Below are 22,617 nucleotides of genomic sequence, written 5' to 3'. Positions count from 1 at the left end.
AACCCATAAAAAGCACAAACCCCATACCATCTAGATATAATTGAACCAAAGGTATAACAGTGGAAAATATATTTATATAATTCTAGATTGCGATTGATACAAGAATCTGCCGTGCATTGTACATGTTTCAATGTATTTCAATTGCTACATGTTAAATAGACACAAGTAGTTACTGGGATATGTTTGTGCATATTTCAATTGTAACATACCGAATGTTCATCATTATTAGATTCATTGAAAAATTGCTAACACTGAAACATAAAATTTACATTTAAAAAAATCAGAAACCACATTAAAATTAAGGAAGTATGTCCTACATATGTGAACATAGCATTATTATCCAGATTATGAGATAAACAATAATCAGTTCCATCTTTGTCTAAGAAGGCTATATCCTCCTTGAAAAAACCTAACCTTTTTATCCTCATAAAGACGACGGCCATGAAGCACACCAAGCATCGCAAGTGTAGCCATTGTTGCCCCAGGAACAAGAAATCGATTTGCTAAACCACAAAATGGTTATAACAGATTAGCTTATCAACGAATTCAAAGCAAACGATACTCGAAAATAATGCAGCTACAAATAACATCAGAAATATTGGTGTTAAGGAAAAACAAACAGAGATCCAATTCATGGAAGACATTCTAATTATTCATAACAGCATAAAGTAATTCAAAATAGGATTTGATAAACAAAGAGGGAGATTGTGTTATTAGGATCCAAGAAAGCACTATAGAACACATTAAAGCTACAGAATTCAAAAAAAAGCTAATACTACATAACCAAATGTAGATCAAACTTTGATCCAATACATTAAGATAAAGTTTTAAAAGAAAGCAAAATAAAACCATTTGATATAAAGTCTTGTTGTGACCTAATCACACATCACCCCATCCCAGATGGGGACCCCCTACTTTTTAGGCCTTCTCGGTCATTTGGTTTTGGTTTTTGGGGTCTTTTGGTGGCAGTCTCTTCAGTCTCTCTGCTTTGCAAGTGTTTGGGGGTCAAATTGATTAAGTCTACTTGTTTGAGTGATTTTGGTGAAGAGGGCTCGTTTTGTTAGTTTTAGGGTTTTTGCCTTCAGTCCTAGAATTTAGGGGTTTCTGTTAAGGTTTTGGAAAAACTGAATGTGAAACTGGAATCAGGACCTTTCAAGGAACCTCCCCATAAAATTTGAGCGAAATCGGAGCAATTTCCTATTTTTAGAAAGTTCCTATTTTTTAGGGATTTTACTGAGTCCCGAAATGTCTACATTTTGCCAAATATCAAACTTACTATTTTTAGTAAGTTTCTATTTATAGTAAGTCATCATGCATCCTGTTTTGGGCTCTAACACTAGCATCTTGAAAAGTTTTTATTTCTGGAAAGTTCATTTGTGACAGGTCCTCGCAGGCAAATGATGAAGATTGAGCATTCACGACTATTTCTAAATCCGGAAGATTTGAAAAGAAGATAGAGTAAGCAAGATTTGGCTAAGTGTGGACAATCCATTCCTAAAGTGGAACGATCAAAAATGTTTTAAGTCTAGCAAGATTTCTTCAATTCTCTTCAAAATGGCAGTTCATCCGGAAATGATCAAGTTGGAAGAGTCAAGGGAATCCTGAAGAAGTCCAAAATCCTTGACCAATGCAAAAATCCGCCCTAGTCCTAAAGAGGGCGCCAAATAGGAGTCAGGGAAGAATGGAAAAGTTCAAAATTCCCCCTTCAATGATGAATTGCGCCCATGGAGGAAGAATGGCGCCAAACAAAGGAATCCATAAAGAGCGTGGAGAATGTGAAAATCCTTGCCTAAGTAGTTTTAGTGCCCATGCTTCACCAAGGGCGCCAAAGTGAATGGACCTTGGAAAACCATCAAAACAATGAATTCCACGCCTTATGAAAATTTGCATCCATGTATTAGTCAAGGCGCCAAAACATGGTCAACAAGAAGAGTTGAAAGAAGTGTGAATTCCTTGGCCATAGTCAAAATCCGCCCCAAGATAAGTAAGGGCGCCAAAGTGAAGTCAACATGGAAAGCACGGAAATATGTGAATTCCACCACTTAGTGAAAATTTTGCCCTACTCCTCAGGAAGGCGCCAAAATGAAGTCAGCAAGGAAAGTGAAGAAAAACATGAATTCCATGACCAAGGTAAAATTGCACCTAGGGAAGATGGAAGGGCGCTAGGAAGGAGGGGTCATGGAGGAATCAAATGTTAATGAATTCCTTGCCTTAAGTGAATTTGCGCCCAAGCACTTGATAGGGCGCTAAACTAAAGTCCTCAAGGAATTCATAAAAGTGAAGAAATCCATTGCACAGTGATTTTAGCGCCCAATTAAGGATGAAGGCGCCAAACGGAGGTATCCATGGAGAGCATGGAAGGAATGAATTTCCTCCATCAAAGTCAAAATTCTATGCCCAATTAGGAAGTTGAAAATTTTTCTAAGGCATACAAATGATGAAATTCCTGCACGCAATAAATTCCAAGTTCAAGATTGAAATTGTCTAAGGCATGAAAATCCAAGGGTTAAGGAGGAATGAAAAAGCAAGAAATCTCCTCGAGAAAAATTTTGAAATTTCCATTTTTAGGCACCAAATCTTATCAGAATTCGAAATATTTTGCAGATTTGAATTCGTGAGAGAATTCTCTTTCTCCTAGACCCGGGTCCTAAATTTTAGGGAAATCCCTAAAAAATAGATGTTGGAGAAGCGTGGAAAATTCCCTCCGGAGCAGGAAAAGTCAAGCCAAGATGATAAACTAGGTGAATCTTGAAGAATATTCCAGTTTCCCTCCAAAATTTGAAAAGAATGGAAAGTTAGTGAGTTGGCAAGGAATATTCTAAGTATGACGCATGACTTAGTGCATTAAGAGAAATTTCCAAATTTGAACTCAACAACAACGAAGATTCCATGCGCATGGCGAGATAAATGGGAAAGTATGATGCATAATGAATGAAATTGTCAAAATTGATGCCTCCTAACTTAGCAACACGATTGGAGAAATTCTATATAAGCATGGAGATACATTTAATTTCTCACGTGCGAGTTTTAAGCAAGAAGAGTTGGAGAAGAAGTAAAAGGTCATACTTAGTGGATTTTACATCATTTTCAAGGAGCTTTTCAGGATGGTGGAATCAAGCAAACAGCTACCATCACCAGGCAAGCACAGATAAAAGCAGAGATGAAGGGGTTTCTTCCAGTTTCCCAGATAAATTCCAAGTGGAAGGAGATCAGCAATATAAATTTGAGCACATTGAACCTAGCTGCCTTCAAGATCAGAATGTTTGGAACAGCAAGACATAATCCATCCCCAAGAACTGTCAAGTTTGTCCAGAGCGGAATTGTTGCGGCAGCTGGTTTTCCTCCTACTATTCAGTGTCCAGATTTGATTCTGGAATGTGCAAAGCATTACAATCCGGAGCGGAAGACAATTTCAACATCAGATGGCAGGTTGTTGGCGACATTGACTCTAGAGTCAATTGGTGAAGCTTTCGGAATTCCTTCACACCATTCCATGGCATACAAGACCATTAACGGAGCTCAAGCAGTGTATGATGCGGGTCCTGCCAGGGGTACGGATATAATCAACAAACAGTGGTTACTAAAGCCTAAGCCACATATCTCCAAAATGCCAGAGACTCTCACTATCTTCGAATTCAAATAAGAATATGTGGACCTGATAAAGATGTTGAGCAGGGTAATGGGATGTTCACATACTGTGAATTTTGAAACATGGATGTTCTTTTACATAGGCGAGACCATGAATGCAAATGGGCTAATTGATTGGGCCAGATTGATCAGTCATTACTTGCATGAACAGCTGAGGAATTTGAAAGAAAGGAAGTCCCAATCCTTCTTCCTGAGCTCCTATGTGATTTATATGCTTGCAAGAAGGGGAGGATTTGATGGTCTGCCAGCAAAAGGAATCATGGGTTGCGGACCAGCACAGCTGAAAGTGCATAAGTGTTATCCTCAGCTGCATCTTCACAATGTTAATTCTTACAAGCTCGCGAATGACACCTTCACTATGTACCTGACAAGACTTATGCAAAAAGAATTGCATACAAGGGTGTCGCCACAAGCTAGGGCCCTGGTTCAAAAGTATGGAGCCAGGTTCTTACAGTTTCTGAAATTCACCTATATCAGGACGCAGGTGTTCGCATACCAATCATACAAGTTGCGAAGGGATCCATCTGACAAGCTGGTACTATTGGAACTCATGAGGCAGTTGATAGCTTATGATCAATTGTAGAAGAAGAAGCAATCTATTGAATTCCCAGTTGTCCTAGGTGATTTCATGGAGGTGTGCCCAGGTTTGGAGGCAGTTGAGAAAGCAACAGAGGAATTAGCATTCTATCGCCTGGCATATTATACATCCAGAGCTCAATTTGATCCTTATCGCCAAATCAGAAAGGTTGCTAGAGTGAAATTCATACACAAATTTCACTTAAAGGATTATTGGGCAAGTGCCAAGGATGACCTTGAAGTCCGGAAGAAAATATATTCCAGACTGCCCCTTGACACCATCAAGATAAGTGAAATTATCCAAGTGTCGGATCAAGTGAAAGAAGATTCGGACTTGACGCAACCTGAATTCGAGAAACTGAAAGATCAGCCCATTCAGTTGCCAAACTGGTCTGAACCGGAAATTGATGATTTGGATATCCTAGCTAGACCTATGTTGAAATTTACTAAACACTAGGTTGATTGGCAGATAAGGAAGTTGAAGGAAGGAAATGTTCACTTGACCTATCAGTTGATGGGAAGTCTAAATTCCCATAGTGAAGCACCTGAAGGATCTTCACAAGCCCAGAAAGAAGGAGAAGTCCGGCTTGATAAAGGGAAAAGTGCTCCAAAGAGGCCAAGGACTGCAAGGAAGAAGGATGTTCAGCACAAAGTTCATCATGAAGTCCAACAGGAAATCCATCAAGAAGTTCGTCAGGAAGTTCATCACGAAGCCCAACAGGAAATCCATCAAGAAGTTCATTAGGAAGTTCAACAAGAAATGCAACAAGAAGAACGTTTGCAAAAGAGAGCAAGGGTAGAAAGGGTGCAGTCACCAGCAAGTTCTTCCAGTATACAGGAGGTAGAGATGTACACGCGGGAAAATCCAGTGGATCCACCTCTAGGCAATACTCCAACACCAGATATACTCAGCATCAATGCTTCACACAGACCCAATCAGCCAAGAAGTCAAAGACAAGAAAGTCCTCCGCACCAGGAATAAACTCGTCAAGATAGTTTCATAGAAGCATCCTTGGTGAAATGGAGGAAGAATCAAAGGAGCAAGAGCAGAATGGAAATCCATAGTCACTCCATTCTCGCTCCTGATTGGTTGATGGATAGACTAAGAAGGGAGCTGGAAAAAGAAATTGATCCAGCCCGAGAATTAGAAGAGTTGTTGAAAAGGATGGATCAGCAGGCAATAAAGAAGGCTCCCCAGAAAATTTTCCAAGGTCGTGAGGGATGAATTTGGATCTTGGACCTTGCACATAGCTGAGCCTGCAGTAGATAAGGACAGGAATGAAATTAGGCCAAAGGATTATGTTATCAGACAAGTTGATCTTGGTCATGCTTCCACGGAACAAGTAATTGAAGACTTCGAAGGATCTTCCTTAGCCATTAAGGAATATATGCAAAAAAACGAAGGCAAAATGTAAGAGGCTAAGGGAAGAAAATAGAGCCTTATGCGAATACATTAGAAGTCTTAAGCGGTCACTCAGGGAAGCAAGTCCCTCATTCATTCCTCCTTCTTCCCTCCCTAAGGAAATTGTTAATGACACAGAGGTAATCAGAGCAATGGCACAAAGTTTCAAGGAATGGGTAGAGGATGTCTACACTACAGCAGGAATATTCATTGAGGACTCGGCTCAGCTTCATTCTAGGTTTGTGGCCCTTCTAAACAAATTGGAGGTAGAAGAAGGTTTGTGGGAAGATGTTCACATATATCAGGACTTAACCATTTCACGGCTGAAGGCTCTAATGAAGATTCTGAAGCAAACACTGATTGATGGGAAAGTAATTCAAGAGAACGAGGTTTATGACTTTCCCCTGTGGTTCTGCGCAGTTTGCTCAGGAAAGAATACCTTTGACAAATTCAGCACGGAGCCTTTAACTTTGAAAGACTCAATCAAAAGGGTGCAGGAAGAAGTCATCAATGTAATTGAAGCACTATTTGCAAAGAAGCTCAACGAGGATGGAGTAATAGTGAACTCCCTAAAATCCCAGTTACACAAGTTCTTTTTCGTAGGTTCATTCACTAAGGAACATTTTGTAAATGTTTCTTTATTTTCTAGTAGGATGAAGAAGACACAAGAAATCATGATGGAGTGGGAAAGCTTCTTTTCCAAAAGTGAGGAGGAAATTACCTTGATAGAATATGATATTGAAAGTGTGCCAAGTGTCTCCATCGAGGAGCTGGAAGCCATCATCAGTAAATTCATTGCATATGCAATTAATGAGCGGCATAATGGTCGTCCATTCTTGGACAAGAATCTTTTGACTGAGTAGTGGCAGCACATTTACTACTAGTATTTTTGACTTAGCAACGGCCCGGTCAATGCATGTTAAATGCATGAAGAATCTTTTTGCATGAAGCCACCATATTAATGATTTTATGACAGATTCCCGTCGCATGTAGCCATCGCATGGGGGAATGATGGGCATTTATTTCTTGCATGGGAATATTTGTTGTATTTTGGGCAAGTTTGATGTAATGGGGTGCATTTAATGCATGAATGGATGCCATTTTTGGGCTTATTTGAATTAATTGTATGTTGATTCCCACCTTGTTGCATCTTGAGTGGAGAATCTTTTAGGGAAAACTAGCCAAGGCCAAAAGCCTATATAAAGGGGTGACCCCCCTCATTTGTAAAGGAGGAGAAATTGTTGTCAAAGATTGTTGCTAAGAGTTTTTGAAGCAAACACTTAATACATTGTTCAATTGTTGGTGTGTTCTTGTGTTGTTTTGAAGCTTGCATGGTCTCACTCTCTTCATATAGATTAGATTTCCTTTCATGTTGTTAGATGAACTAGATTTGATAGGGTGCTTGTTGCAAAGTCCGTGCTCATACTTTTGGTGTGGAGCTGATTATTGCATACTGTGCAAAGTTAGCCTGAGCCTCCATTATATGTGTATGCTTAACTTCGATTATCAGTGGAGATTGTTCGATTTGATGGTTTCCATTGGTGATATTGATAAACCTTTACACACCCTCTGAAGATTGCATTGCCTTCGTGTAGTTGTGCTCTGCTGGCAAAGCAAAGCGTGGTTGGATTTCACATAAGTAATCCCGTCTCCTTGTTCGTAGGATTAGATTAGTCTTAGCCTAGTTTTCTAAACCCTTCACTCGTTTACTTTCCACATATTTTAAACCCAAAAAATCCAAAAATAGAGCTTTCATTGCAAATCATTCATGTAAAAATCCTTGAACCCGCAAGTTTGTTAAGATCTTATGTGAGCATACGTAAGGCCCCTTGGGTTAACAACAAACCCATCAACTAACTGAGTCACGTCCACATGCAAAAGGAACCTTGAGATTCGCCGTTTGATCTTTCTTTGCAATCTTAGCATACGGTCTGATTTTAAACAAGAGAGAGTGAAGTGACCGTTGGAAACTTTATTCTGTGTTTGGCATAGTCCTAAAAAACACATCAACAAGTCCATCATCTATCTCTCACAATCTAGCTAGATCCACATGCATGCCATATATATATTAACCATCAAAGTCATGTCTATAGCCTATTTGTTTCATGGAATCACTCATCTTTGTTTTGGTTGTTTTGTGTACCACTGGTCTTCCCTATATTCCTTATTTGTGCTTGTATCTTGAAACTCTTCTTCCTTAACATCCTAAATCCATTTAACCAAATCTCTAGGTGCTCATAAAAAATTAACATGCACATTCAAGGGAACATCCAATTGACTCCAAAAGTAGAGACATTGAAACCAAATATAACAGTTATAAGTTGTCCCAAAGTGCAATTTTCTTAGTGTAATTCTCTATCAAGGTAGCAGTTATGTGCATATGAAGGCTCTTTACAAAAACCTGCACATCCAAATTTTCTTCTTAGAACTACCCAATGTACCCACCCAAAGTGCCGACACATTCAAGGTGATAAGTGATTATTTTTTCCATATTAATTATAATTACAAGACTCGCCCAGACTCGACAATATTAAAATAATGTAATGTTTCTTTAATGGTCATCTTAGTTGCTTTAGGAAGTTTCCTTTTCTGTCTTCAATTCACAATTGTTTCTTTTAGAAACATCGTCTTTGTAAATCTATTTAAATAGACTTCGTCTCCCTTGTTAATACAACATCGATTATTTGAACATGGTATCAAAGTGAAAGCCAATCTGGGTCTGACTCCCTCACAGGGGGGGGCCAAGATTTTGGGAGGGTTCAATCATTCGTAATCATGTGTGAATTTTTGAAAAATAATTTGCAGGGTTGTTTTTAGGTCTATAATTCGTGATTATTTTCGCGTGGGAATTATATTTCATGACCTTCATGAGGATCGCAAGCTTTGTTCGTGACCAAAAGGGGGCAACCTTCTATGCATTTGTGACCAAAAGGCCTGCAAATTATGTCTTTTGTAGGGTGGTTAGAATGATGACCATTGAGGAAGGGTATTAAAATAATGTAATGTTTCTATAATGGTCATCTTGGTTGCTTTAGGAAGTTTCCTTTTTTGTCTTCAGTTCACGATTGTTTCTTTTAGAAACATCGTCTTTGTAAATCTATTTAAGGAGACTTCCTCTCCTTTGTTAATACAACATTGATTATTTGAACGGCCCTGAGTCGAATCACCCTCGGTAAATCCTGGGGGCTTGAACTCAGACTCGGCCGAGTCTGGGTGAGACTCACCAAGTCTTGTCTCCTAACTCAGCCAAACTCAATTTTATTTTTTTTAAATCTCAAAATTTAAATGCTTTTTTGGTTTATGACATGCCCCCATAATATACATGAAATATAACATTTAACTCCTCATCTTTATCTTCAAGTCAGCCCATTCTCTTCATCAGAATATATACACGAGACATAACATTTAAGTATAAGTCACATTTCCCTTTGTGTTTTTCCTTTAGGGAAATGTGACTCATACTTTAAGTTATATTTCATGTATATATTGGCAGGATGTTTGAGAGTGGCTTCAGATCTCTAGGAGTTATAATGCAAATTCTAGGTTTTGTAAGATCTTATAAATTTTCAAATAGTTGAATTTCAATAATCAGCAAGCTCTTATTAGTATTCTCTCTCTCTCTCTCTCTCTCTCTCTCTCTCTCTCTCTCTCTCTCTCTCTCTCTCTCTCTCTCACATTATCTACCTTGAACTCTAGACCTATCTCTCTCCCTATCACTCTTCCTCTATCCCCTCTCTCTACCTCTCTCTATCTCACTCTCTCCTCTCTCCCCCAAGATCTAGGCCTATCTCTCTACCTCTCTCTCTCTCTCTCACCCTCAGACCCCCGCAAGTGGTGCTACCCTCAACCTTGTGTTGGTGTTGCCTCCAAACCCCCACCAAACTATAAGTCTAAGTAATAGGCCAATGATGAATCATGATCATAAAAATCTGCATATTACATATCCTTCGTTGCAAATCTCTACATATTCATAGTTAAAAAAATATTATGGCTACTACATCATCCAAGACCTACCTTAGATGCTTTCGTAGGAGGGATGCAGGCTACTTTGAGCCATAGACTTCTAGTTATTGTTTTGATATTTGTTTCGAACATTTGATGTCATGGATTTCATATTCCATGCGTTTTGTATACATTTGATAATATTTATATATCAAGTGTGTTATTTCCTTCAACTGCAATTTGCGTTTATACTTATGTGATAGATGTATACTTGTGTATGTGATCAAATTAGCTTCTATTTGATGATGTTATTGTGTCTTTAAGGTTTATTTAATAAAGGGTGCATGAAACAAGTTTTAAATGCTTAAAAATCTCTAAATTTCTTGGATTTTTCACTTGTCAAGTATATGCTGAGTATTTTTGTGGAGTCCCAAGTCTAGTCACCCTTGTTGAGTCCAAGTCTTCTAACTATGTGCAGAATCGTGCAAGAGCACATAAGATACTCCATGAAACTAATGACACTTTCATAATTCTACATACATAAGGAGATTGCCCACCAGAGTATGTGTGCAATACTGATAATGGGTGAAAAATTGTTCATTCACACTTGTTCATTAGAGCATGCAGTCATTACAACAATGTAATCCTCCTTGGGGCTAGAATCTTGTTCAAAATACATTGGAAGCATATGCGCCTAGTTGTAAGTTTGAAATAGCGACCCATTTCTTGACCACCCTAGTAGTCTTAACTGATTTCATGGGTATGTGCTTTACCACAACTATTTAATTCTCCTTGCAAGCCCACTTGGTTGATACTTTCATTATTGACCTTGTATTCACAAGTATCACCTAACTAATGATACCTCCTAGTGCATCGCACTGTTGGCATAGACATTTCCAATCAAATCATATTCTCCATCTAGTCATTTATCCATCATGAACTTAAACTTTATCTATTGTAGGCTCTATCTTATCCATACTACTAGAGGTGATTCTACACAAACCCTCTACACCATATTCTTCAATATGGATTGAATCCACATGTATTGACACTCACACTAGATCCAATTAAATGATAACATACTTTTCCTTGTTCTCAAAGCTCTTTGTATGCTACATGAAATGTATGTTTGCACCTTGTATTCTACTTTTGTCATGTCAATTACTTCAAAATCCACTTGAAATACAAACCCCTTAATATTGACTTCTACATCATTCGGCATGCCCATAGTTGTTTTGCACCTAATGTTCACCATGTAGAGGATATGTGGTGAAGGTACAAGCATAGCTTGGCCCATGAGCACCCATGCATCTCATATAAGCACATTAACTTCAAATCTTGTATTAATAATAACATTGCACAACAAATAAGCAATAACCATTCATCTCTTAGTTCAACAACAATTGGGTATTACACTCACATTCAAGTGTGCGCAAAAACTTCCTTGGTTCTATATCTATTTAGTTGTGGGAGCACACCACCTTGGCATAGGAGGTCTAAAATAGCAATCTCAAGATTCATATCTCCCTTTTCATTTGCATGTTTAGCTGTTATACCATGTGAGGATCTTGTGACAATCTCCATCCTTCTACAGGATCAATTGGTTGCGTATGCTAATCCACTTGAAACACCTTCTTGACGGCAAACACTTCTTTTATGCATATTCCAAGTTTTCAACTAACTCAATACTCAACAAGCCTATCATTGCTATTTCTTTCCAATATATTAATTACATCAATTAATTGTGCAGCATGCTTCCCTTTTACTCTCCCTATACAAATCATATATGTAGCCTTTTTGGGCAACTCTAATGTTTGCAATAGAATTTGATCATCTTCCATTCTATGAGCTGCATCACAAAATCTGCAAGTTGGGAACGCTGCACGTCAGCACATGGTATGGCCATTCTCCCCTCATTTATAACAAGGAAATCCTCAAGTTTGATTGTTATTTGTGCCACCCTAAGATTTGGACAGCCTAAGCCTCATCATTACCTTCATGGAGCATATTTGTTGGGACACATATTGTGGTTGAGGTGCATAATGATGTTGAGGCACATAGTGAGACTGAGTGTGGTACATCTATGGTGCATATTGTGGTGATGTAGGTGTCAGTTGTACACTTACATCTAAAACTTGCTTTATCCAACCTTCATGTAAATCTTGTACTACTTAGCAAGTATTAGTGTCATAAGTGGGGTTCTCACATACTTCATGCTATTTTGAAAGTAGGGTGAAAAACAGTGCCATGATGACCATGACATATTGCACAATTCCAAATTTACAAAAGAAAGATGAATAGAATCGACTACACAAACTCTCACCATTAGATCATTCATTATATGCCCTTCGAATGACACTCTATACACCACAATCCACATTAAGATTCTTGTGCAATGCCAATTGCTCCATGTGCATGGCCATCTCACCCACCTCCTCCAACATTGATGTTTCTTGAAAACCTTGTGTTTCACTAACTTTCAAGCATAAATCAACCTCCACCACCTCCTTCTAAGTCACAAGTGTGTGTTATACCAACTCATGATGTATATATGCAATTACACCTCCAATATGTTTGGATTAAGTGTGTTATTCACCTTGCAAATCCTTATAGACAATGTTGTAATCTAAATGCTACTTGGGACTATAATGTTGTCTCATTAATTTAATATGTATGTCTCTAAAGATTATGAAATGAGACACCCACATGGTAGATAGAGGCACATGGGGATGGAATCTTCTCTTGGAAACTTGGCAATTTTTTTTGTAAGAGGTATAATGTGGGAGGTTACATTGAATAATATGTTGTTGAGTGCATATTTCAGTTGGTTGAAACTTGAGACATATGTGTGGATGCACAACACCAGTTCAAACTAGTCAAGGTCTACACCACGGTCCATGTTTTTTCGTAGTCAGGTAAACCATTTTGCCAAGACATATCTCCAAGAACTACAATGCTTGTACAAAATCCAAGTTGTCAAGATCAACTCAGATGGTGAACTTCAAGATTGTTGCTTATAAGGAAATTAGCTAAATGCTAGTATGCTTAGTTGTAGTCTAAGATCACATAAACTATCAACCTTATCATATAGAAAGAACGGATTCATCGTTAGGTTGACACCACACATCGAACATGAATTGATTTAGTGCAAACGGCTATTCAAAAGGACGAGTTGGAGTATGCCTTATGTTTGGAAGCCATAGGATAACTACCATCTTTCATGTCAACTACACGTCTCAAGAAAAAAAAATGATTTAGATGGATGCAAAAATGGAATAACTTGAGCAGTATAGAAATGAAACATGTTTTATGGTGCATAGACTACCACAGCGAAGGGAATGTAGTGGCTAACCATCTTCTGGTCAAATCCTAGGATGTTAATGCAGCCATTCACCTTTGTCATTGCATGTGCCCAATTATTCTATTTGCCATAGGTATCATGACATAGAAGCTCAACTACTCTCGCATAAGTTGAAGAGTATTGTTGTCAACTGCCAGTGTGAAATTTCTGTAAAAATGCTACACGTGATATTACCATCTACAAGTTTATATGAGTGTTGTGCAAGTCCCAAGGAAAGCAGGTTCTTAACACAATTGTGCGACCTCAGTTGGAACCACAACAAAGCATGTCACGCTAGAAAGGATCAGGTGGTGGGCTGAATGGACATGGAAAAGATCATGTTGGAGATAGAGGTAGGGATGTATACTACTATATTTGTGGGAATCCTAGCCACACAATGTGCAAGTGCCCAAAATGCTTGATGTGTGGCTACTGTGGTGCCAAACACAAGAGTAAGGATTGCCCGAATTTACTTCAATAGTGGAAGAGTTGCAAGAATGTAGCACACATGATCAGAAGAGGAGAATCCATGCTAAGCATGAAGCATCAATGAAACAACTAGTACAAGTTCTCACCAATAGTGACTGAAAGGTTGAAGCCTCAAACTAAGTTGGACCATCATAGGGAGCACGTGCATAGATTAAGATCTATTTAGGCAACTCACCCAAGAAGAAGTTGACACCAATAGAATACCACTTGAGAAATGAAGTCAATGCAGCATTGAAAAATGTATCAATATGTTGGGAAAATGTTCAAAGAGACACAACACAAGCTCTATTTAAAGCATGACATTATGCAAGTAGATATTGGCATTCAATATGCCATTCTATGGTTATTGCACCAAGGTGGATTCTTGACACAACTCCTGCATTTTATAGAAAAACTAGCCATGGAAGATTGTAAGGAAACATGCAGTGCTAACATTGATAAGCCACGATGATTCATGCACACAAACGATTCCATGTATGTTATAAAAATTCTATTAACTTTGAAGATAAATGGTTTCTTCTTGCACAATATTACCATAGATACAAGTTAAAATCTTAACATCCTTGCTAAGAAAGCATGGATGGCCATGGTCCAACCTACCCTATGACCATAACCACATGTTATATATGGCCAGCAATACTTGTGAATACCCCTTCAGTTTATGAAAACATATTTAGTTAAATCTAGAAGTAATGACCCACATTGATTTTGGAGTAATTGAGAGGGAAAAGGCTGAGCAGAATCTTGCATTGCTTGGCTGCCCCTTTTATTTTCAGGCAAGCACAAATATGTTTCAAGAGATTGATGCTCATGTCTGCGAGGCAGAAAGACATGCAATTACATGGGACTCTTATGAACTAGTGATTTGATCCAAATAAATTATAGTTTGCAAATCAACGGTTAAGACAGCTGTGCTGCATGCCTACCCCACAGCTGAGTTTGAAATATATGAAAATTTCAGTTGTGTGTATTTATCAACATCTCCACCATACAAAAGTCCAATCACTTTCCCTTTGTGATGATTATAGAGATTATGTAAGTTGAGTTCATGCATTTTCTCACTAGCACCTATATTCCACCAAATGTTCCACTAATTGTGTCACCACTACACAAAGTCCCCCTTGTTACAAAAGATGAAGGACCTAAAGAGGAAGAAAAAACAAAGTAGCAACAAGAAGCAGTATAGTCATGTGCAAAGACAAAGGCAAGAGGATTGCACACACACCCTTTCCCCCACTCAAACGTCAGACGAGAAATGGGCATCTAAGAAAGATGATTCTAGTAATTACATGTCGGTGCAAAAGAAATGTGCACCTTTGCCAACTGCAGCAGCTCCAACAACAACAATACTACCATCAGTACATATGCCAACCATCACATCATTTACAAAATTACAAAAGCCTATGCAAATCCTATATACCAAATTTCAGGAGAGATATCAAGGAATCTATAGAAGGTCTGGGTACCACTAAAAACTAGTGTTGCATCAAATGGTAAATTTGGTGGTACATCCCAAATAAAGGTGAACTTGACACCAAATAGATGGGTAGCACCTTTTGGTGCTTCCTCTCCACTCATGTTTGCATTCCAAGAGCTATTGTAAATTCATATGCTAACGGCCAACATGGTGTCCATCCTAATAACTGGTACAGACTCAATTTTGGTGGAGGATGGGAGTAATGTTCTTTCTCATCTTCAAGGAAATGACAAATGGTGACCTTGCAGTTCTCCAAATGCTTCTTTTGGGTGCACGTGTGAATGTAGAACATATAAGAGACTAGTATAGAATAAATCACACAGACAAAGTTAGAGATGGTGGTTGCACTAGATGAGGTGTGTCAAGCACAAGTTAAGGCCAAGAAGAAAGGTCAGTCCAGCACAACATCAATCAACATGTTGTGTATTCCACAACCATGCAAACCAAGCTGGATGAGATGATTGATGAGCATAAAGATGTTTCATAGCATGCATGTGTTGCGATTGATTACCTTCAAACCATGCAACAATTGGTGATAAAGCTGGGCAAAAGCCTCTTTCTATAGTTATATGTGTTTTCATGCCTAATGTGCCCATCACTGTGAAATTGGAGACCTTGGAGAAGATGATTCTATAGCTATTGTTTGCTACCATGCACTATTGTAGGATTAGAACCAAAGTTGGCCCAACTGTGTGCCTAGTGTGAGCAGGCAGAAGCAGAATGTATTGTAACTAAGGTTTAAAAGAAGGAAGAAGAAGCGATGTAAAAGGTAGCTAAATAAGAAGTTGTCTATAAGCAATAGGAAAAATAGCAAAAGATCAAAGCACTAAAGGCTAAAGTAGATTCTTTCCAGCCAAAAGTCAAAATGGAACAAGCTAATGTTTCCACACTAAGTGTTGGTTATTCAAAAGACTTGACCATCATGCACAAGATTTCTATTAGCCCTGTTGCATTGCCATATTGGGTTGAGGCATGCATATCTCCTTTGTATTCTATAGTACTAACTTTCCAACTAAATCTCATCATTGAGAATCTCATAGACCGTAACATCAACAACATTAATGTGTAAGTTCAATCATTGTTTGCATGCATTGCTACTTAGCATACTTTTCCACTATTGCCCTCCATTGCTACTTAGCATACTTTTCCACAATTGCCCTCCAAGTATTCATAAGTTGTTGTACCTTCAACTATCATGTGTGGCATTAGAAATAATGGCATATCAACAAGAGTTAGATGAGCTCCAAGGACAATCCAGATGTTTTGCACCCATAGCCCTTGAAGTAATGGTCAACATTTTGGACATAGTGCAGAATGACCACAAGCATCACTATCAGTTGTGCCCAATGGACCAAGTTTTTGACTACAGAATTATTGATTGTTGCATCAAAGTTGTGTGAACTTATTTTTGTATGACTTTTGTTATTTGGCTCATTTATAGCAAGTTTGCTCCCCAAGGTGTTTTTGGCAGAGATTACTTTCTTGGAGTTCTCTATGGGGGATATTGTGGCAAATGTGCCAACACCCCCTTTCATGCTTCTTGTGGTTTCAACTTTCAACCATCTTGGCTTCTCTTCTTGTAACCAAATGAATCCTTTTTGAAGCTTTGAAGGTTTCTTTCTCTACTATGTGTAAGCCCTTAGTGACTGAGATGTTTGTTTCCCCAGCACCCTCATTGCAATTAGAGTTGGATCTTGATAGGGTGGTTTTGGATAGAGATGTTTGGGATATAATTTCAAATTGTAAAGCTACGTCCAAAAAGAGGGCAGTCACTCTAATCGTTTTGAGGTATCAATACAAAATGGCATTGTTTTAACTAGTTGATTTTGGGATTCTCTCCAACTTTTGTAATAGAATATATTGTCTTTTAGCATTTATGGTAGTTTCCCGTTGGGTGTGGACCCCTATAGAACCCACAACTTAATTATCGAAAAGAAAGGAACATATATATATAATATTTTTCTGAAAAAGACACTCATTCTTTCAACAGTGTTTCATACATGTCTAATATTTCATGCTTAGGCTTCCAAACTATCCTAGAGATGTGCTGTTGTACTTTATTCTTTACAAAGGTTTCTATACCTCCCTTTTCTTTGAGCAGCCTAACAAATCATGCCAAGTTAATTATCCAGCCATTTCCTCATTATAAGAGTTGTTGATCAACCCCACAAAAGCCAAGGATCACCTACAACCAAAATAACCTTCCAAACAAGAGAAGCAATGGAAAATTTATGAAGCAAAAGAATTCATTGGACACATAAATGAATCCAGTACAATATATAATGACAAAACCCTTAATACAAAGACAAGGATAAAAACCTAGGACATACTAAGATTGTGACAAGTGTCTTCATCCTATGATGTGAGATGAAAAAATAAATGGCCTAAGTAAGCTTAAGCATGTAAGTGTGAATAGGACCTAATATAAATGTGGTTAGGTAATATACCATGTTCACACCAACAATCGTTTAATAAGTGGAGAGCTACAAGTTGCAGACAACACTCGCGAATACTTGGATAGGGTGCTATTTATGTTGTTAGTGACACAAAAAATGCAAGTAAAGGTGTATTTTGAAATAGAGTGACGATGATAACAAGTGCACTCTCTTGAGAACGACCTTGGTGTAAAAATTTTAACCCAAATTAAAACTCCCTATACAAATATCCTCTTTGGACAAATTTTCTTAGGCTACTAGAGCATTACAGAGACCCTATTTAGAAGACAATTGAACCATTTGCTTGGGGATGCAAGAGTACACAGCCAATGGTTCCAAATGCTAGAGTGTGTTTTGACTATTGAGATCAAAGTAACCAGACTCACCTGGACTAGCCAAGACTCAACAATTCGAGGCGAGCCAGGCTGACCGAGTCTAGGAGACTCGACCTCTAAATCGCTCACAAACTCACTAAGTCTGGAGACTCACCAGACTCATCGGGTCTTGGTGAAACTTGACCCATAGACTCGCCAATTTTATTTTTATTTTTAACTTACAAAACTTCAATGATTGTTTGGTTTATGATATACCCATCTAGGATTTTAAAAAGCACGAAAAATGGTGTGCCATGAAGGTCTGTGTTGTTGGGCTTGGTGGAGGGGGCTCTGTCCCTCAACCTCGCCCTATATTGTGACATGGAACACACCAAGGGAACTAACCCCAGGCCCCACGAGGGGTGCTACCCCTCAAACCCATTTTGGTGTTGCCCACAAACCCCCAACAAACTATAATTCTAAGCAAGTAAATAAGCCAATGATGAATCATGAACATAAAATCCTACAAAATACATCTCTTGTTGCAAATCTCTACATCTTCACAATCAAAGCCACAATCAAGGATTATCTTGTTTCATACATTGGACAACTTGTTGAGCATACAAGGACCGCCATAGGCAATGTTGGCATGCTATAATCCTTGTATGACAAAATACAAGTGAAGTCATAGTTGGCAAGAAACGCCATTTTCATAATGCAAAATGTATTAATCATGCCTTGCATAGACAACTCATAGAAGAATCCCATCTATTAGTATCCTAGCTAGGGTCAAAATTGAACATAACCATTTATCTTTTTATTTAACCATTCCTCTTTGTTAATGAGTTTGCCAACAAAACATGCAATTTTGAAGGCTTCAAGAAAAATTTAATAATAAATTCCTCACTTGAATATACACATCAGTAATTGAGACACGAGCAAACATCATGGCTACATCATCATCCAGAACCTATCTTAGAGGCCAGTGCATGACTTGTCGTGAGGTTGGGATGAGTAATGCAACCTTCTTTGAGCCATAGACTTATAATTATAGTTTTGATATTTGTTTTGATGCCATGGATTTCATATTCCATGAGCTTTGTAATTGTATACATTTGACAATATTTATATATCTAAGTGTGTTATTTCCTTCAGTTAAAATTTGTGTTTATACTTATGTGATCAATGTATACTTGTGTATGTGATCAAATTAGCTTCTATTTAATTATGTTATTGTGTCGTTAAAGTTTATTTATTAAAGAGTGCATGAAAAGAGTTTTAAATCCTTAAAAATCTCTGAATTTCTTGGATTTTTCAATTGCCAAGTTTGGGCGCCGAGTCCGAGTCCGAGTCCAAGTCTCATAACTATGATTGAGATGGACATTTCAAGACAACACAACTCATTGATTAGGATCTTTTATGGAGGTTCACCCTATGTATAAGAGGTGATTTACCTAAACCTTCTTAGCTCTTAATTTGCTTCTGATTCACTTTCACATTTAATTAAACAATTATCTCGCTTCCTATGTAGGAAAACAGTGAGATCTTTGATCGTTTCAATAGGAAGACTAATTCTGTCCTTGTTTTAAGGGAAAAATACATTTAGAAGGAAGAGAATATGATAAAATTCAAGTAATGAGGCATAAATTTGCTAGATAAGCAATAATTTTCAAAATATAGCCTATCCATGAGTGAAGACACAACATCTACTAATAAGGCACCCATTTTGCAACATCGAGTACTAGAAAACAATATGTAACTCCACTGTCTCTTGAAAACTTGAATAATTTCTTGTCTCAAACAGGAACAGAACACAATGTTATATTATACTTTATCCAACAAAAATGAAATCACTGATCCAATTCAATAATATAGCAGACCCACCCATACCAACAGCAGAAAATAGTATCTTAGTAGAGCATATCCTCATATAGCGATGAAATAGATGTAGCATGTCAAACTGTGATCTAATGGGGTGTGGAATGGAATCAGAGCCCTTCGAAGGGGCAACCCCCAAAAGCACCATTAATAGAAAAACACACAACTTGATTCCTAAAAATTTGCATTGCAGTTTACTTGTTCAGAGATGAAACTTTCTTCAAATCCTCATATCAACATGAAACTGGTTACAGTCCTAATTCATGTACCACTTACAAGTTACAATCCTAATTCGTTAATTCTCTTTCCCTAAATATGTGCTAAAAATCCTAAAACTTTTGTCAAACTGAATAGGCATAATTATTGCCGTGGCACATGTTAGTGCTCATTCTAACATTCCTATTCACTCTATTCTTCAAAAAAGGACTTGTATTCATCCCATAAAGAAAATTTTAGTCAAAAGACTCAAAACACAGATTCCTTCGTCAAATATGAGTTCTCTCTCACATATGGATCCAAGCCACTCTCCACTCCAGAAGTCTTAAACTTACCATTACTTTAAACCTAAATGATGTAAACCTGATATTAATTTTCACTCAATTTCTCAAAAAGCATGTTAACTGTCATTTCAATATTACATGAGATCGCTGGCAGATGTAGTTCATTTATTATCAAGAGTTTTTGCATTTCATTGTAGATAGATTTTAGTCAATTTATATTTGAGACACCAAATTTATATTTAGTAATCACAAATACCATGCAATTCGTGTTCAATTTTCTCTCACTTGCCTGAAAACCACCCTAGAATGTTGTATCTAACTGCATTTCCATGTCACTTGCTAACATTTTCGTATAAATAAACAAAAGAAAAATTTACTAGCCTTTAAATTTTCAACTTGCCAACTTGAGAAAAAAAAAGCCAACGCAACAGTCCATAGAATTGTGTAGTAATAAATAAGCGCACACTGGCATAAGTGCCATCCAGGTTCAAATCTCCTCCATAGCAACAAAATAACCCATAATACCAATGCATGAGTATTGAGTTTGTAAGTTAACACTAGACAGTAATACAGTACATTCAAAAACCTTAAGAATATACGAAAACCTTATCTTACAAAAGGTTAAAGGTGGTCCATAACTTCAGCCAATACAGGACTCAAACCCCTTAAGAATACCGGTACTACCAATGTCAGGCTCAAAGAGGAAAAGTATCAGGATCTTTTGTAACAAAGCCACTTATTCAAATTTTGAGAGAAATGATTTTATTAAAATTAGGTAAATTAACATATCCAACTAAATGGGTGTTCAAGAAAAAAAATATTACTAATTTAAATTAAACTGAATGCAAGAAAAGATGCAAAACGAAATAGCAACCAACCGTCTCCTTTCCCGCCAGCATTATTTGAAGTGCCTGTTGCCTTGAAATGATCTTTTAGACGCATAAATGATCGGCGAGGGGGCTGAGGATGAAAGTGAATTAGCCTCTTATATATTGGCGGCAATCCAAAGTGATTAGAGTTCAATCCGAACATCATCTCCTTTGATGGGTGAACAGCTGAAGAGTTTTAAAGAAAGCCAAAAAATAACCGATAAGTCGATTCTTCAACTTCTACAACACCCCTTTCCCGTTATTTTCAATCCTTCGGTTACCCTGCTGGCCCGCGACAGACCATGCCCGCCTAACTAAACGAGTATTTTGGTGCGTTTGTTGGATATACTAGCAATTGCATCTTCGTGTCCACTATCAAAGAGTTGTGGAAGGTTAATTACCCATTCTTTTTTATTTATTTTTTAAATTTAAAGTCCTGCAATACATGAAAGTCCTTAAGCAAATGAATTGTGTAATTAATGTTTTATAGCAAAGTAGTAAATTTCGATCATTTGATCATTCATTTACATTAACTTTAGATCTATTTTAATATTTAAATTTTAGTTTCTTAAATTTAAACATCCTTAGAATCCTTAGAATATATATATATGTTTTCTCTAAGCCTCTCTCGTATTTGTATCTCATTCTTCTCTTTATGACCTCTCTCCATTTTTCTCTCTCTTCCTCTCTGTATCTCTCTACCTTTTTATATCTTTATATCACCCCTCTCATCTCTATTCCTCTTAAAACTCTTCATGTTATTTGATGAGTAAAAGAGCATGGCTACTCACAAGTTGACCTTTGGATTGTCTATTCCTCTTCCCAATTTTGCTCACAACTCTCTTTCCTCTCATTTTTGTGGCTTTATTGTTATACCCCATTTTATGACTTTTTCTATTTCATGAGCTTTCTATAATCATGATGATGGATCACAAAGTGTGATCTGAAACGTTATGCAAACAAATTCACACAATCTAATCTAGAAGCTATAGCAAGAACTATTATGGATTGTGGAAAACTAATATCTCTAATACTTTTAACTTTCATGTTAATGTGTGTGTAATTATGCTTGTCAAAATGATTTTATATGTGACAGATGTTTTGATATGAATATAATATGACTTGAATGTTCTCTTTTATTATTTGATAAATATGAATATAAGAAATTTGTTTAAATGTTTATATTGTCGTCTATGTAATGGGCTAACTACTATCATGATCTTTAAGTTGGATGTAGGATCCATCTTGCCCTCCAAGATGGAGAGGGAGAGTATCGCCAGAGAGAGGGTTATAGACTTTGTGAATGCACAAGTAATGCCATCTAAGTTCATCACACACCTTCACGTAGGCTTAATGTCGCCAATGGTATGCAGTTGAGTCTATATTTTTGAGATTATTTTGTATCACTTCAAATTTAGTGAACCTATGTTTAATCTAAGTTGTCTGAGTCTAGTATTGCGCTTTGGTTGAAAATAGAAACCATGTCTAGATCAACATTCTTTAAGTGCTCAATGTATATAATTGATGTTTATATTACTACATTGTGTTTATATTACTACATTGATTCCATCAATGCATACATATGTATATGTATGAATACACACACACAGTGTGTATACATCCAACCTTCGACGATCATGCAGAACCATGGGGATCAATTTACGCTACGGAAATACAACACCTGCCCCAGTTCAAATTTGGGCCCAATAATTGGGGAACCATGGCGCTATGAGTGTGTGTGTACATA

At 37.4% G+C, this 22,617-nt stretch overlaps 1 protein-coding gene across 2 annotated transcripts in view; it reads right to left on the bottom strand.

The window, feature by feature from the left end:
* Positions 1-21,243, bottom strand: part of LOC131071809 (phosphatidylserine decarboxylase proenzyme 1, mitochondrial) — a 153,795-nt gene extending 132,552 nt beyond the window's left edge. For both annotated transcript variants that reach the window (XM_058007767.2, XM_059207280.1), the window contains exons 1-2: positions 20,880-21,243; positions 415-503 (exon numbers count right to left, since the gene is read on the bottom strand). In XM_058007767.2, coding sequence (XP_057863750.2) covers positions 415-503; positions 20,880-21,036 — 246 coding nt within the window. In that variant the 5' untranslated portion in view covers positions 21,037-21,243. The remainder of the gene's footprint in view (positions 1-414; positions 504-20,879) is intronic.
* Positions 21,244-22,617: the final 1,374 nt, after the last annotated feature.

The sequence above is a fragment of the Cryptomeria japonica genome, chromosome 6, assembly GCF_030272615.1.
Source record: "Cryptomeria japonica chromosome 6, Sugi_1.0, whole genome shotgun sequence".
Taxonomy (NCBI): Eukaryota; Viridiplantae; Streptophyta; class Pinopsida; order Cupressales; family Cupressaceae; genus Cryptomeria; species Cryptomeria japonica.
This window is presented reverse-complemented; position numbering and strand designations above follow the sequence as displayed.